The following is a 13113-nucleotide window of genomic DNA, read 5'->3' on the forward strand; positions in this document are numbered from 1 at the left end:
AAACCAACTTTTGATGGATCATGGCCAAACCATCATAAAGGTACCTTTCGTGGGCCAAACTTATATCTATGTCCACATGAATGCAACGTATATCTATGTACTCATTGATATAGCCTATAAAGCTCCCTTTTATTTGCATGGAAACACTGACACGTTTATTTGTGTTGGAGGACTTCCTTCTGAGTGCTGTAAAAAATAAATAGATACGCTCCCTTAGAACAGGCGTCATTCTATTGGCTGAGCACGAGATCTGAGCTGCCGACAGCCATTCGTGTTCGTCGTCTTGTTTTCTGGATGAAGAGGAAGGAAGGAAGACGTAGCCGTGACTGTTGGGTGACAGATGCAGTTGGAGGGAGTTTTTAAACTGCATATCGCCTTCACTTACAACGGAGGTCGCCATTAATCGACTGTATTCAAATTGTATTTGAACTGCATGTTAAGGCAGTTCTTTTTGTCATTACCCTATTCCAGAAGCCAGGCCGGTTTTGGGATTGCAAGGAACAGTTGCAGTAAGTTCCAAGTTTTCATTGCTTAATTTAGCTATAGCAGCTCCACACATCTATCGAACTAAATATATCTTCGTATATTGTGAAATCTTAAAAAATACAGTGCGTTTTCACCCGTGGTTGCTGGCCGTCTTCCTTTCTCAGATACTCCCTACACTTCAAATCAACCGAGCAGCGCGCCCCTAACGGCTGTAGATACAACGTTGGATTATCTGTCTGTTTTATCGACTGGCTGCAGCTGGCTGCAGTGGCTTGTCACGGGAACACCAAGCTGACCGATCCCGGACCCAGACAGGCACAGTAATAAACACAGCCACGATTTTGCAGCTCTTAAGTTTCAACAGAAGGACCGTGCCAGTTCACGGTCTGCCACCTGAGAAGCCAAATAGCTAGCTAAGGCTTGTGCTGGTCAGAAATAGCATAAACAAGCCCCGTTCTAGTAGCAGTCGGCCCAGACGGTACTCTATGGAGGTGGAGGTGAGCCGAACCGAGCTCGAGGCCATGTCCGATGGACAGACTCCAGCGATGAGGCACGAGAGGAGTCTTGGACTGCTCACGACCAAGTTCGTAACGTTACTGCAAGAGGCCAAGGACGGTGTGCTGGATCTGAAAGTAGTGAGTGATGTCGCTTCAAATATCTGAATTTATGATCAACAAGCTAGTTCGTCTCCGAATCAGCTAGCTTGCACTAAACTCGGATCCGCGGCTTGATCATTAATTGAGTAATATGCAAAAATACCAAAGTAACTGCGGTGCTTTTAGCTGCTGAACAGTATGGCATCATTGGGTGTTCAAAGTTGCACATTTCCTCTTTACTAAAGTTCCTCTGCACGTTTTATTAAAGTATGTGACTGAAAGAAGTAGTGTTAGGGGACTATGCTGTTTAGTTTTATATTCCATTAGCCAACGTATTTGTATGGTTTTTACTAGAAAGGATTTCATTGGAATTCAATTGGCGAGCAGAGAGTGGAAGCACGCCTTATTTTCTTTGCCAGTAAGAATTTTCTGGATGAGTAGAAAGCGATGGAGCTAGAGAGCTTAGGTTAAGTCTTAGGAAGTCTTTCTTCAGTGGATGGCTATGTCATGGGCTGTCATTATTGTCTAGGTCTTTGGTACCCCCCTCTGATTTTCTCATAGGATTTTGACCTCTCCTTTTATTGGCTAAGAGGGCTGTGACCCATCCAGTAATTGGCTGACAGACCCCTCTGACCCCTATGATTTGACAGTTCTAGAAATCCACATTGGATAAGGCTTCCTTCCTGGTGTCGCACCCCAGAAGAAAATTATCTTTACAAGGTTGTGTGTGTTGGAGAGAGGTGGAGGGGGAGAGATGGGAAGAGACCAAGTGACAGAGGGAAGGATACAGTGGACGGAGAAAGAAAAAGAGAGATGGGGAGAGAGAAAGAGACAAAGGGAGAGGAAGACAGAGAGTGACAGGGAGTAACAAGGTGTCTTCCTGCTTCTTCTCTGCAGGCTGCAGACACTCTGGCTGTCCGACAGAAGAGACGCATCTATGACATCACCAACGTGCTGGAGGGCATTGGACTGATTGAGAAGAAGTCCAAGAACAGCATTCAGTGGAAGTGCGTAGAGGGAGTGTGTGTGTGTGCATGTGCGTGCGATTGTGTGTGTGTGTTTAAACACTGTGTTCTTTGTCTAACAGAGGTGTGGGTCCGGGCTGTAACACACGTGAGATCGGTGATCGGCTTGTAGACCTGAAGTCGGAGCTGGACGATCTGGAGAAGAAGGAACATGAGCTAGACCGTCAGAGGGTGTGGGTCCAGCAAAGCCTCAGGAACGTGACGGAGGACTCCCACAACATGCCATATCCTTACTACGCTCACACATGCAGGCGTATGCACATTTCTCTAGAAGCCTAATTTGCTGTGTCCCAGCTCCCTGACTGGCACACAGTCTCATATTTTCTGCTAATCCTGTAATGGCTCTTAGCTCCAGACCTTGACTCTGACTAACTCTAGCCTACGTGAACCATGAGGACATCTGCAACAGCTTCAAAGGTATACCTCCCCCATCCATCTCTCTTCCTGGTTCTCTCTGTATGTCTCCTGTTGAGTCCTGTGGGGTTTGCGAGGGAGATCCCTGGTGAATGTTGCCTGTAAGGACGGTCCCTCTCTCTGTCTCTCCTCAGGAAAAACCCTCCTCGCTGTGCGAGCTCCATCTGGAACTCAACTGGAAGTGCCCATACCTACCGCTGTAAGTCCAGTACTTCCTTTTACTGTTTCTCTTTCTCCTCCACCTCCTTCTACTGTCCCTCTTTCTCCTCCTTCTCCCCCTCCTTCTCTTCTGCTTCTGCTCTGCAAGCCTCTCTTTTGTTTGATCATCCTAGGTTGTCAATGGTAAGGGAAAGTACCAGATCCATCTGAAAAGCACCGCTGGACCCATAGACGTTCTGCTCATCAACAAAGATCCTGTTAACCCCGCCCCCACGGTGGTCCCAGTCCCGCCCCCTGAGGACATGCTTCAGAACGCCCAAGCAGCAGTGGCCTCTGCAGGTGCAACTGCGAAGACGGCCACACCCAACCGGACTAGGGCAACAGACAGCATCCAGAGTGTAGCCGCTGTTCAGACCACTAGCAAGACCATCCCTAAAACAAGAGGTATGGCACCAGGAGAATGTTAACAGTCCAAAAATCAACAGTACCTGCAAAACCTCAAGTGGATCATGTCCTATTCGGTGTCTTTCTTTCCCCTATACTCACGTTCTCTATCATCCATTTTGTTCTCAGCAGAGACCAACAACTCAAACACACAGACCCTCTCGTTGGACACCCAGCCTCTTCAGTCGTCAACCTCATTGGTCAACAGCTCTCCGCATAAGGAACCTACCACAACTGACTGTAGGTTATCTTGTTTTCAGTTAAACAAGTATTATTTGCTATGACTGTGTGTGTGTGCGTGAGGACAGAAGACCAGCTGGGTATCTTGGCACTGGGCTGCCAACGGTTTGTGTCATCTCACACACACACAGTTCATCTGTCTAGTTAGCATACCCTTTTTGACCCAATTACTATTTCCACTGTCTAACTGTTGTCAACCCCAATGCCCTGTTACACAGGAAGCATCTGCCAGGGGGCTCACTAGGCCCTGTTATACTTCAATCGGAGATCTTGAGTGTGTGTGCCAGATGTTGGTGTATTTTGGGGTATTGTTCATAGTGTAGGGCGGGCTTTCTACTCCTGGTATATCATTTGGTACTTCATGATGGTTTGGTCTTTTTTATGTGTTTTCGTTTCAGTGCTTGATTTCTCCAAAGACTTCTCTGATGTGTTTGACGCAACCAAAGGTAGAGAAAAGTGTGGTGTGGTGTATCATTTTTCCGATGTGCTGCATTTTCTATTTCATTATATTTATTATGTCTCTCTCTCCCTCTCCCTCTACACTCTCATTCTCTCTTTCCCCCCTCTCTCATTCTCCCACTCTGTCTATCTCTTCAGAAATAGTGAGTGCAGATCTATTGGAAGAGCTCATGGCATCTGAAGGTGAGTGATGATATAATCATGTGTTTTCCATCATAAGGATTTTAGTCATTTATATACATATATTGTTATATACTGTATATATGGTTATGTTTCTATCTATGTCTTACCTGTTTTTCCTGGCTCTTTGTCTTCCAGTCTTCTCTCCTCTTCTCCGCCTCTCTCCTCCACCAGGAGACTGTGACTATATCTATAACCTGGATGAAAGCGAGGGTCTCTGTGACCTTTTTGACATCCCCATACTCAACCTCTGACCTTTAAACCCTTCTGGGTGAAAAATGTTTTTTAAGAATCAATTTATCACCTTTTTCTTTTGTTACAGATAATTGAGCTATTTTTAAAGTGTTATTATATAAGCAATTTTTATGGACCGTTTTTTGTCCGGACAATTTTTATACTATACTTTTAATCTTTGTAAAGTTTCAATTTTCAGTTAAAATCTTAAAAGGAGACGTTTTGTAAACAAGCATCCATCTTATTGGCTGTTTGTTGATTTGTACTATTGTCATTACAGATAAGCTATTATAAAGCTGCAAATATGTTTTAGCATGTCCTTGCACTAGGAAGGGGAGGGGGCAATGAAATGCCAGTTTTTACTGCTACCATAGCCGCTGCACCTCATAGACAAGGAACTGTAAAACTACATGACACTGCAAAGCGTTTTTCTCTTTTGATGTCAAGTGATGCAGTGTCTTTCCCTGTCCACTAGATGGCGCCCAAATGTCACAGCAACCAGTGTATTTGGGGGCAATTTATGGAATTAACAAATGTGCCAGAGAACTCAGGTGGAATACATATTATCAGCAGTCTTATACAGGGTCCCATGTTTTTTAGCATGGTCATTTATATTGTATATAATATATCATCTTTCACCAGGGTCAGTACACTGTACAGGGTCAGCATGATGCATTTGTACTGATAAATGAGTTTAGCCTTGTCTTGCAAGACTGTGCTTTGAATGAAAGAAAACATGTAAATGATTATCATTATGTTCGATATTAGCTACTTTAAAATTGAGTATTTTGTTCATTTAAAATATGTTTGGAGTGAGAGAAGGTTGGTGTGTGAGAAATAATTGCTGTAATATACCAAAATCATTATTCCATGTCAGCCTTTTCTATATGTAGTGTATGTATGATGCTGATGAACACCCTAACATTCATCTCTCTGTGTTGAATGTTTTGCAACCACAGCACTGTGCTCATCTGACTTAACCTTCTCTGTGTACGACCTGCGGATAATACATATGTTGCTGCAGAGGCTGAGGGAATGTACGTTTTATGAAAAGTTCCTGTTCTTCAGAATAAAACACAATGTTAACTGGTTTTGATTTATTTAGACTTTGTTGCATCACTTGATTCGATTTAATTATAAAAATAACCACTTGTTTTTTTTTTAGAAAGATTTCAAAAATTATACATTTGACTAATAAAGCGAATTAATTAGTTTATTACTCATTTTAGTTTATTATTACGTAAATTACAAAGTACAGTTAATACTGCAATGTCATTGTTGTGTATCTGTGTGCGCATGCTTGCTTGAAGCTCTATAAATATTGAAGCACTGAATAAATACGTCCAAATCCCTAGTCAACATAGTAACCATGTTGGGGTCAGTGGTGCTACTGTGTGTCTTCTTTCTCCTCCTCTTTCTCATTAGGGTTCGCAGGCCTGTCGGCTTCCCGCCCGGACCGTGTCCGCTGCCGTTCATAGGCAATATTCTGCAGCTGAGTGCCACGAATCCTCTGAAAGACCTGGAGAGGGTAATAAAGTTTCATTCAATTAATAAAAATGTCAATATATATAGTGATCTAAGCAGAAGCTCACATCACAGCATGATGATGTAATAAAGCAAAATGGTGTAAGATAAAAGAAGATCATATAAGCCATTTTCCCTGTGCCGTCGCCATTCAAATAGGAATTCCTAATTGACAGTCTGCAGGTTTTAGTGCTAGTTAATCTGTAATACTGTGTATCTTTAATATCAGTACAATATTGGAGAATTGCTCTACTGTTTTGTACTACCCAATGTCAGATCTGTAAAAAGTGCCATATTATTAATTGTCGCATCTGTCGAGAGACTATATACAATAGCAGAACAAGTCCACAGGGTTGAGGAGTCTGTAGTCTACAGGTCCCTCCCTCCCTCTCTGCATTCCAGATCTTCTGTCTCATTCTTAAACTATGGTATCTGTAAATACTTACTAAAGGATAACCCGCAAGATCAGTTTAGATAGTAGTACAAAGTCCAGAGTTGAGTAAAGTTCATGTTTTCATGACACACAACTTGTCTGTCCCTCCCTCCCTCCGTTCCAGCTCTCACAGCGCTATGGCAAGATCTTCAGCCTCTACTTGGGTTCGGGGCCTGTTGTGGTGTTAACGGGCACAGAGACCATCCGTGAAGCACTGGTTACACGCGCCGCTGAGTTTTCTGGACGCCCAGATAACCTCATGATTAGCCACATAACAAAGGGCAAAGGTAAAGACTGGCAGCATGCACTGGCAACTTGGAGGAGTTTTATGTTGGTGCTGATTAGATAGTAAGTTTATTATTCTCAATGTACGAAGAGAAGACAAAGCTGTCCAATAACCCTTGTTCTTATACTTTGTTGTGCATGTACTTTGTTTTATGTGTATACTTTGAGTGTGCTTGTGTGTCAGGGGTCATCTTAGCAGACTATGGTCCAAGCTGGAAGGAGCACAGACGGTTTGCTCTGTTTACGCTGAGGAACTTTGGTCTCGGGAAACGCTCCATGGAAGAACGTATCCTAGAAGAAATCTCCCATATCAGCGCTGAGCTGGAGTCACATGATGGTATAGTGTCCCATTCAACCATTCAACACACACAAATACAAACTCTCTCTCTCTCCCTCAAAAACACACACACTTACAAAGAGAGATGCACTTATACACACATACTTGAAATCTGGTTTGAAACAAGTTTCACGATAGTTTGGTTTGTGTTTATTGAATAGTAATGCTTGTTCTTGCTGGACAGGACAATCCATGGACCCTCAGGTTTTGTTCCACCAAGCTGCATCCAACATCATCTGCTCTCTGATATTTGGCGAGAGATTTGAGTGGAAAGACCCCGTCTTCATCACCTTGATCAAGGGGATGCAGGAACTGACCGCTCTGGCCATTGGACCCTGGGCCACGGTCAGTCAAACAACAAGAATTCCCAGTACTGGTGCCACCTAAGGCTAATGCTACACATACTCAGGGTGAACTTAATCTAGATCACAGGGTACTAAAACATTGTACAGATACTCACTGGTTTGCTGCTTGCTGTTCTGGTTTATATTGCAATGGACAACCCAGGTAGAACATTTATGAATGAGAGAGAGGTTAGGTGTCAATTTAGATATGTTCTCACACAAAGATCCACACATCTTTATTATGTCAGTAGTACAGTGTTAGCCAGGTATTTTTTGTTTCAGCTCTATGAGATCTGTCCTGCCCTGAGGAACCTGCCCCTCCCCTTCAGACGAGCATTCACCATCTACAACAGTGTCAAAGAACACACCCAGAAGGTTGTGTTGGAACACAAGAAGTCCAGGGTTCCGGGCAAGCCCAGAGACCTCATTGACTGCTACTTAGACCAGCTGGATAAGGTACAAAGTCTGAGAGCGCGAAGTATCCCAAGGGAAACTGATTGGGACACAAGGAATTTTAATGTCTGTCTGTCTGTCTGTCTATGTGCAGACAGCGAATGAAGACTCAACATTTGATGAGACACAGATGATAATATTGCTGCTTGACCTGTTTATAGCCGGGACAGACACCACCTCCACCACCTTTCGCAGTCTCATGATACAGCTCATGAACAACCAAAACATACAGGGTGAATAGACGGCACACACAAACACACACACACCGCTCTCCCACCAAATGTCCCATTCAAATGTGCATCCTCTCCAGAGCGCTGTCATCGGGAGATAGAGGCGGTGATGGAAGGGCGGCCACACCCCTCCTACGAGGATCGGAGCGCCATGCCGTACGTCCAGGCCGTGATCCATGAGTCACAGCGCTTTGGTGACATTGTGCCACTCAGTGTGTTCCACTGCACCACCTGCAACACCCAACTGCAGGGGTTTGAGCTGCCCAAGGTCACCGAGTCCACACCCCCTTCCACCTAGTTTCAAAATAAATGTTCTATAATCTTTTGATAAAAGTGCCATATTTAGCTTTTGGTTGTGTTCTATCTATTTCTGTCTCAATCTTTCTTCCCTCTCCGTTTCTCCAGGGTACAACAGTAATCCCTAACTTATCCTCAGCGCTGCATGAAGAGAGCCAGTGGAAGTTCCCTCACGAGTTCAACCCTGAAAACTTCCTCAATGAAGACGGGGAGTTTGTAAAGCCAGATGCCTTCATGCCTTTCTCAATTGGTGAGAGAGAGGGAGAGAGAGTAAATAAAACAATATAAAGATGGACGAAAACAGACAGGTAGAGTGAGAAATGAAACCTCTGTTCTGTAAGTGCTGTGTTTGTGTTTGTGTCCCTCAGGTCCACGCGTGTGTCTAGGCGAGGGTCTGGCACGCATGGAGCTGTTCCTCATCACGGTGACCTTGCTCCGTCAGTTCCAGTTTGTCTGGCCCAAGGATCAAGACCCCCTGGACCCCAGTACTATCTTTGGGGCAGTGCAGTCCCCTAAGCCCTACCACATGGGGGTGTGTTTCAGGAAAAGCCAGAGAGGGTGAAGTGTTTTAGAGGTGGAGAACTTGTACTTGTAATGCTGCTACCCAGATTGTTCTGTTTGATCCAGACTTTCTGTTATGAAGAAAAGATCAGTTGTGTGTCACAGGATTTTTAGTTGCAGTTAATAAAACTGGATTATTGACAGAATAAAGATACTAGATTAAAATATTGTTTGTTTTTGTCCATTTCTTTCTTGGACCTGTCCTGTCAAAGGCAACATTTTTATATTTTTCTCAATACACTTGTATTTAGATTGGACATAGATTTCATCATTGTATACTTCTATTGTATTGTTGTATACAGCATTTAGGAAATAACGTTGTACTCATGTCGTCCAATGAGGGTTGATCTCATTTTTACAAATCTATTGATAATTACTGTATATGGTCAATTAATATTTCCATGAGTAAGCATGTTTCACACAAGAATGTATTTAACATATACTCTTAAATAAGATTAAGATACAAATATTAGTACATATTCCTGATGCATATTTTAACATGTAATACATTTACATGGAACCCATCTATAGTACATGTTACATATTGTATTATTACATAGATATATAGGATAGTGTTTCCTACAGAAATAAAGTACTAAAATATCTACTAATCTGACCACTTTTTGACACATAAGAAGTTGAGCTTCTCCTTGCAGTCCCTGGTGCCCCAGTGCTCTTCTTCCTTGTCCAGGGTCCCACAGTGGAGGTATCGGGCAGGGCAGAAAGGCATCTCCCCCGCAGGCCAGTCCTGGAATTCCAGCCCATCTCCGTTCACCCACAGCCACTGACCAGCCAGGAAGCGCAGGCCGGTCCACACCTGGCTGGTCTGGGCCTCTGAGGTGGTTTTCTTGGCTGAACTTTGCTCAGCCTCAGAGAGCAGACTGGGGAGGTCACTGTCCTGATCTCTACAGTACTCCAGGGCTTCCTCCCACGTCTTGTTCTCCTTCACCAGGACCAGATCAGACTCATAGCAGAAAAATGAGTGTTTTGTATCGCATTTGTAATTAAAAGCTACATTGTTCTGCAATGCAACACAGTTGTGATTGCCTCACAATCCAAGAGCAGAGACGTTGTTGGCTTCTTCCTTAGTGTGGATGAAGGCCAGGTCGGTGTGGTGGCTTCTGCAATATTGCTGGGCATCATTCCATGATGCTGGTTCTGTTACAAGGAAGTACTCTCTTTGTAGAGCAGATACCAGCACAAACAGGGCAGTGATGAGAAGCGCGGTGAAGCTACCCTTTCTCTCCATCCTGGCCTGGTGGCTAGTCAGTGTGGATTACACCTGGCTCTGTCTCTTCTAACATGAAGACCCAGTCGACCAATCAAAAACCCCTCAAGTTCAGAAAGGCCATTTGACTACACGTGACAGAGATGCTATTTGACTGGTCTCTCCTTCCTCTTGCAGGAAGGACAACAAGAGTCATTAGGGAAGAGGAACCTTAGTCAAATTGCCTCCATGTTTCTAAACAAATGAAGACTCTGAACAAAGTAAACATGCTCCAGAAAGACGTTTTTCTATGAAGCCTAAATCATGTGTTGAATTACTTTCAGTTTAACTTATGCAAGAAAGTAATTTGGAAAGTCCTGGGGAAAATTGCTAGAGTATTGACAAAAAAACATTAAATTTTTCCTTAAGAAATGCAAACATGTAATGCAAGAAGTTCTAGCCCTGGTATTTCAGACTAAAGATGATTTACTTTATATTCTTGGATTACAGATTTCTTAATTCAATTCCCTCTCAACTCTAAAGCTACAGAGAAGGCAGAGAAAACCCCAAGAAAACATGAGACCTAAACAGGGTGTTTTAAATGTTTTTATTTATTTTAAGAATACAAAATCTATAGATAATGGCATAGCATACAAATGAACAGGCCCAAACAAAGTTAATTCAGTATGCAATGGGTTGTTAACATAAACTTAAAGTTACAAAAAGTTCAAAAGATAATCTATTATCAACATTATATAAGTATATAATCTACAATGGTGTCTTCATGAAAATATGAATGTGCCTAACTAGAGGCATAAACTACTTTAATGATAGATTTGCAAGCATATTTAGTTTGACTTCCTTGTCTTAATTTATTTTGACACATAAGAAGTTGAGCTTCTCCTTGCAGTCCCTGGTCCCCCAGTGCTCTTCTTCCTTGTCCAGGGTCCCACAATGGAGGTACCGGGCAGGGCAGAAAGGCATCTCCCCCGCAGGCCAGTTCTGGTATTTCAGCTCATCTCCGTTCACCCACAGCCACTGACCAGCCAGGAAGCGCAGGCCGGTCCACACCTGGCTGGTCTGGGCCTCTGAGGTGGTTTTCTTGGCTGAACTTTGCTCAGCCTCAGAGAGCAGACTGGGGAGGTCACTGTCCTGATCTCTACAGTACTCCAGGGCCTCCTCCCACGTCTTGTTCTCCTTCACCAAGACCACTTTAGGCGTCTCCTGGTAGCAGACAAAGTTTATTTTCTTATCGCATGGTAAATCATACCAGCCTCCACCTGTTTTTGCACTGCCACAGTCCTCATTACCCTCACGATCATTAGGCTGGCCAGATTCCCAGTCGGTGAATGTAGATGTCCTGCGTCCAGACCAGTACCAAAGGGTATGGTTCTGGGTGTCTCTGTGGATACCAATCCAGACCAAGTTCCCATTACCAAGAGCAGAGACGTTGTTGGCTTCTTCCTTAGTGTGGATGAAGGCCAGGTCGGTGTGGTGGCTTCTGCAATATTGCTGGGCATCATTCCATGATGCTGGTTCTGTTACAAGGAAGTACTCTCTTTGTAGAGCAGATACCAGCACTAACAGGGCAGTGATGAGAAGCGCGGTGAAGCTACCCTTTCTCTCCATCCTGGCCTGGTGGCTAGTCAGTGTGGATTACACCTGGCTCTGTCTCTTCTAACATGAAGACCCAGTCGACCAATCAAAAACCCCTCAAGTTCAGAAAGGCCATTTGCCTACACATGACAGAGATGCTATTTGACTGGTCTCTCCTTCCTCTTGCAGGAAGGACAACAAGAGTCATTAGGGAAGAGGAACCTTAGTCAAATTGCCTCCATGTTTCTAAACAAATGAAGACTCTGAACAAAGTAAACATGCTCCAGAAAGACGTTTTTCTATGAAGCCTAAATCATGTGTTGAATTACTTTCAGTTTAACTTATGCAAGAAAGTAATTTGGAAAGTCCTGGGGAAAATTGCTAGAGTAATGACAAAAAAACAAATTTTGCAAATGCAAACATGTAATGCAAGGAGTTCTAGCCCTGGTATTTCAGACTAAAGATGATTTACTTTATATTCTTGGATTAGAGATTTCTTAATTCAATTCCCTTTAGCAAAACATGTTTTCCTAGCATAAGTCCCAAACCAAATCCATATCTGCACTGCTTTCTACACACCTACGAAGACCAGAAGGTAAGCAATAGTGTGAGGAAATGAAATATAAATGCTACTTGTTGCGCCCTCTCAAATCCGCTCTGAGGTGAATCTGAAGGTTGAAAGCCTAGGTTGAAAAGTATTTGATCTCTTCTCTAGCGCCCTCTGTGAGCTGAAAGAGGAAGAGAGGAAAGAAAAAGAAAGAGAGAGAGAGAGAAAGAGGAAGACAAAAGGAAAGAGAGAGAGGGAGAGAAAGCTGGTGTATTAAGTTTCTCATTGACTATTCCTATGGCCAGCAGAGCCCTGCCGTGTTGAGTGACTGCTGTTCCCCGCAGCATCAATAATACAAGAGGAAGTTTTTGTCCCTCCACAGGCCACTGGAACAGGCAGCTCAGGGGCCGAGGGGGGCCCTTTCACTCAGCCCTCTAGGGTTTCAGTGCCAGCAGACAGCAGTCTGACACCAGGGAGCCTGCCTTGGTGGCCCTGCACAGGGTCTGATTGTGTGGTCAGAGTGAGAGGGGACCAGGGGGAGGAGGGGTCTGCACAGTGACAGGCCACAGAGACATGCTGGCCTGGGCTGCAGGGTAAGACTATACCCCCTCTGACCCAGCGCCCCTGGATGAGGCCCAGCTGAGGGACAGCTCAACAGAGGACTAGTCAGTGGGAGCTAACAGACATGAGAATGGGATGGGTGGCCTGGGTGTGATTGGTGTCATCCAGATTTGCAGCCTGCTCGAGCAGCTAGCTGACAGTTAACGTAAACCTTCCAATGATTGCTAGGAACACGTTTTCAAATTGTAATCTTGTGTGATTCCAAAATCAGTGAGTGACTGGGTCTAATACAACTTTCATGGATAAATTGGTTTGAAAAGCAATAATTGTGATACATAGATTATCAGTTGATAATGTGTTTTACTCTGTAATATAGGAATTAAGGTTATATTTCCCCAGCCTGAGTTGTGTCCACTGTCCACTTCCTGACAGCTTTCTCAGTTTCACTCAAAAAACAAGATGATGAGAGGATGACAGTGGAAATATGATTCAGCTGTGGCT

General features: G+C 43.9%; 3 protein-coding genes across 5 annotated transcripts; 2 read left to right on the top strand and 1 right to left on the bottom strand.

Moving 5' to 3' along the window:
* The first annotated feature begins 276 nt into the window (after window positions 1–276).
* LOC124481460 (transcription factor E2F4-like) lies at window positions 277–5323 on the top strand. The gene is made up of 11 exons (XM_047041378.1): window positions 277–509; window positions 651–1121; window positions 1980–2089; window positions 2170–2331; window positions 2481–2524; window positions 2656–2720; window positions 2854–3124; window positions 3254–3364; window positions 3763–3810; window positions 3962–4006; window positions 4142–5323. The coding sequence occupies exons 2-11, from the start codon at window positions 972–974 to the stop codon at window positions 4255–4257; spliced, it is 1122 nt and encodes a 373-aa protein (XP_046897334.1). The 5' UTR covers window positions 277–509; window positions 651–971; the 3' UTR covers window positions 4258–5323.
* Window positions 5188–8862, top strand: LOC124481457 (cytochrome P450 2B4-like). Of its 3 annotated transcripts, XM_047041370.1 has the most exons (10): window positions 5188–5274; window positions 5663–5765; window positions 6319–6481; window positions 6664–6816; window positions 7001–7161; window positions 7443–7616; window positions 7708–7846; window positions 7924–8111; window positions 8249–8390; window positions 8509–8862. In XM_047041370.1, coding segments are annotated over exons 1-10 (1419 nt in total). In that variant the 5' UTR covers window positions 5188–5272; the 3' UTR covers window positions 8703–8862. The 3 variants fall into 3 exon arrangements, with proteins under 3 accessions (XP_046897326.1, XP_046897325.1, XP_046897327.1); XM_047041369.1 differs by lacking the exon at window positions 5188–5274 and having other exon boundaries at window positions 5504–5765; XM_047041371.1 differs by lacking the exons at window positions 5188–5274; window positions 5663–5765; window positions 6319–6481 and adding an exon at window positions 6488–6542.
* Window positions 8797–11569, bottom strand: nitr3r.1l (novel immune-type receptor 3, related 1-like). Its single transcript, XM_047041379.1, has 2 exons — window positions 11118–11569; window positions 8797–9656 (listed from the first exon to the last, which is right to left on the bottom strand). The coding sequence occupies exons 1-2, from the start codon at window positions 11535–11537 to the stop codon at window positions 9309–9311; spliced, it is 768 nt and encodes a 255-aa protein (XP_046897335.1). The 5' UTR covers window positions 11538–11569; the 3' UTR covers window positions 8797–9308.
* Between the last annotated feature and the right edge of the window lie 1544 nt (window positions 11570–13113).

The sequence above is a fragment of the Hypomesus transpacificus genome, chromosome 19 (assembly GCF_021917145.1).
Source record: "Hypomesus transpacificus isolate Combined female chromosome 19, fHypTra1, whole genome shotgun sequence".
In the NCBI taxonomy this organism is placed as follows: Eukaryota; Metazoa; Chordata; class Actinopteri; order Osmeriformes; family Osmeridae; genus Hypomesus; species Hypomesus transpacificus.

What these genes read in the sequence shown, in the direction of transcription:
- LOC124481460 (XM_047041378.1), top strand. Translation starts at nt 972, where the DNA reads ATGGAGGTGGAGGTGAGCCGAACCGAGCTCGAGGCCATGTCCGATGGA. An exon ending in GTGTGCTGGATCTGAAAGTA is followed by an intron (nt 1,122 to 1,979) that starts GTGAGTGATGTC and finishes TCTTCTCTGCAG; the next exon opens with GCTGCAGACACTCTGGCTGT. An exon ending in TGTGTTTGACGCAACCAAAG is followed by an intron (nt 3,811 to 3,961) that starts GTAGAGAAAAGT and finishes CTATCTCTTCAG; the next exon opens with AAATAGTGAGTGCAGATCTA.
- LOC124481457 (XM_047041369.1), top strand. Translation starts at nt 5,607, where the DNA reads ATGTTGGGGTCAGTGGTGCTACTGTGTGTCTTCTTTCTCCTCCTCTTT. An exon ending in ACTTAGACCAGCTGGATAAG is followed by an intron (nt 7,617 to 7,707) that starts GTACAAAGTCTG and finishes GTCTATGTGCAG; the next exon opens with ACAGCGAATGAAGACTCAAC. An exon ending in GAACAACCAAAACATACAGG is followed by an intron (nt 7,847 to 7,923) that starts GTGAATAGACGG and finishes CATCCTCTCCAG; the next exon opens with AGCGCTGTCATCGGGAGATA.
- nitr3r.1l (XM_047041379.1), bottom strand. Translation starts at nt 11,537, where the DNA reads ATGGAGAGAAAGGGTAGCTTCACCGCGCTTCTCATCACTGCCCTGTTA. An exon ending in ACCAGGAGACGCCTAAAGTG is followed by an intron (nt 9,657 to 11,117) that starts GTCTTGGTGAAG and finishes GAGTCTGATCTG; the next exon opens with GTCCTGGTGAAGGAGAACAA.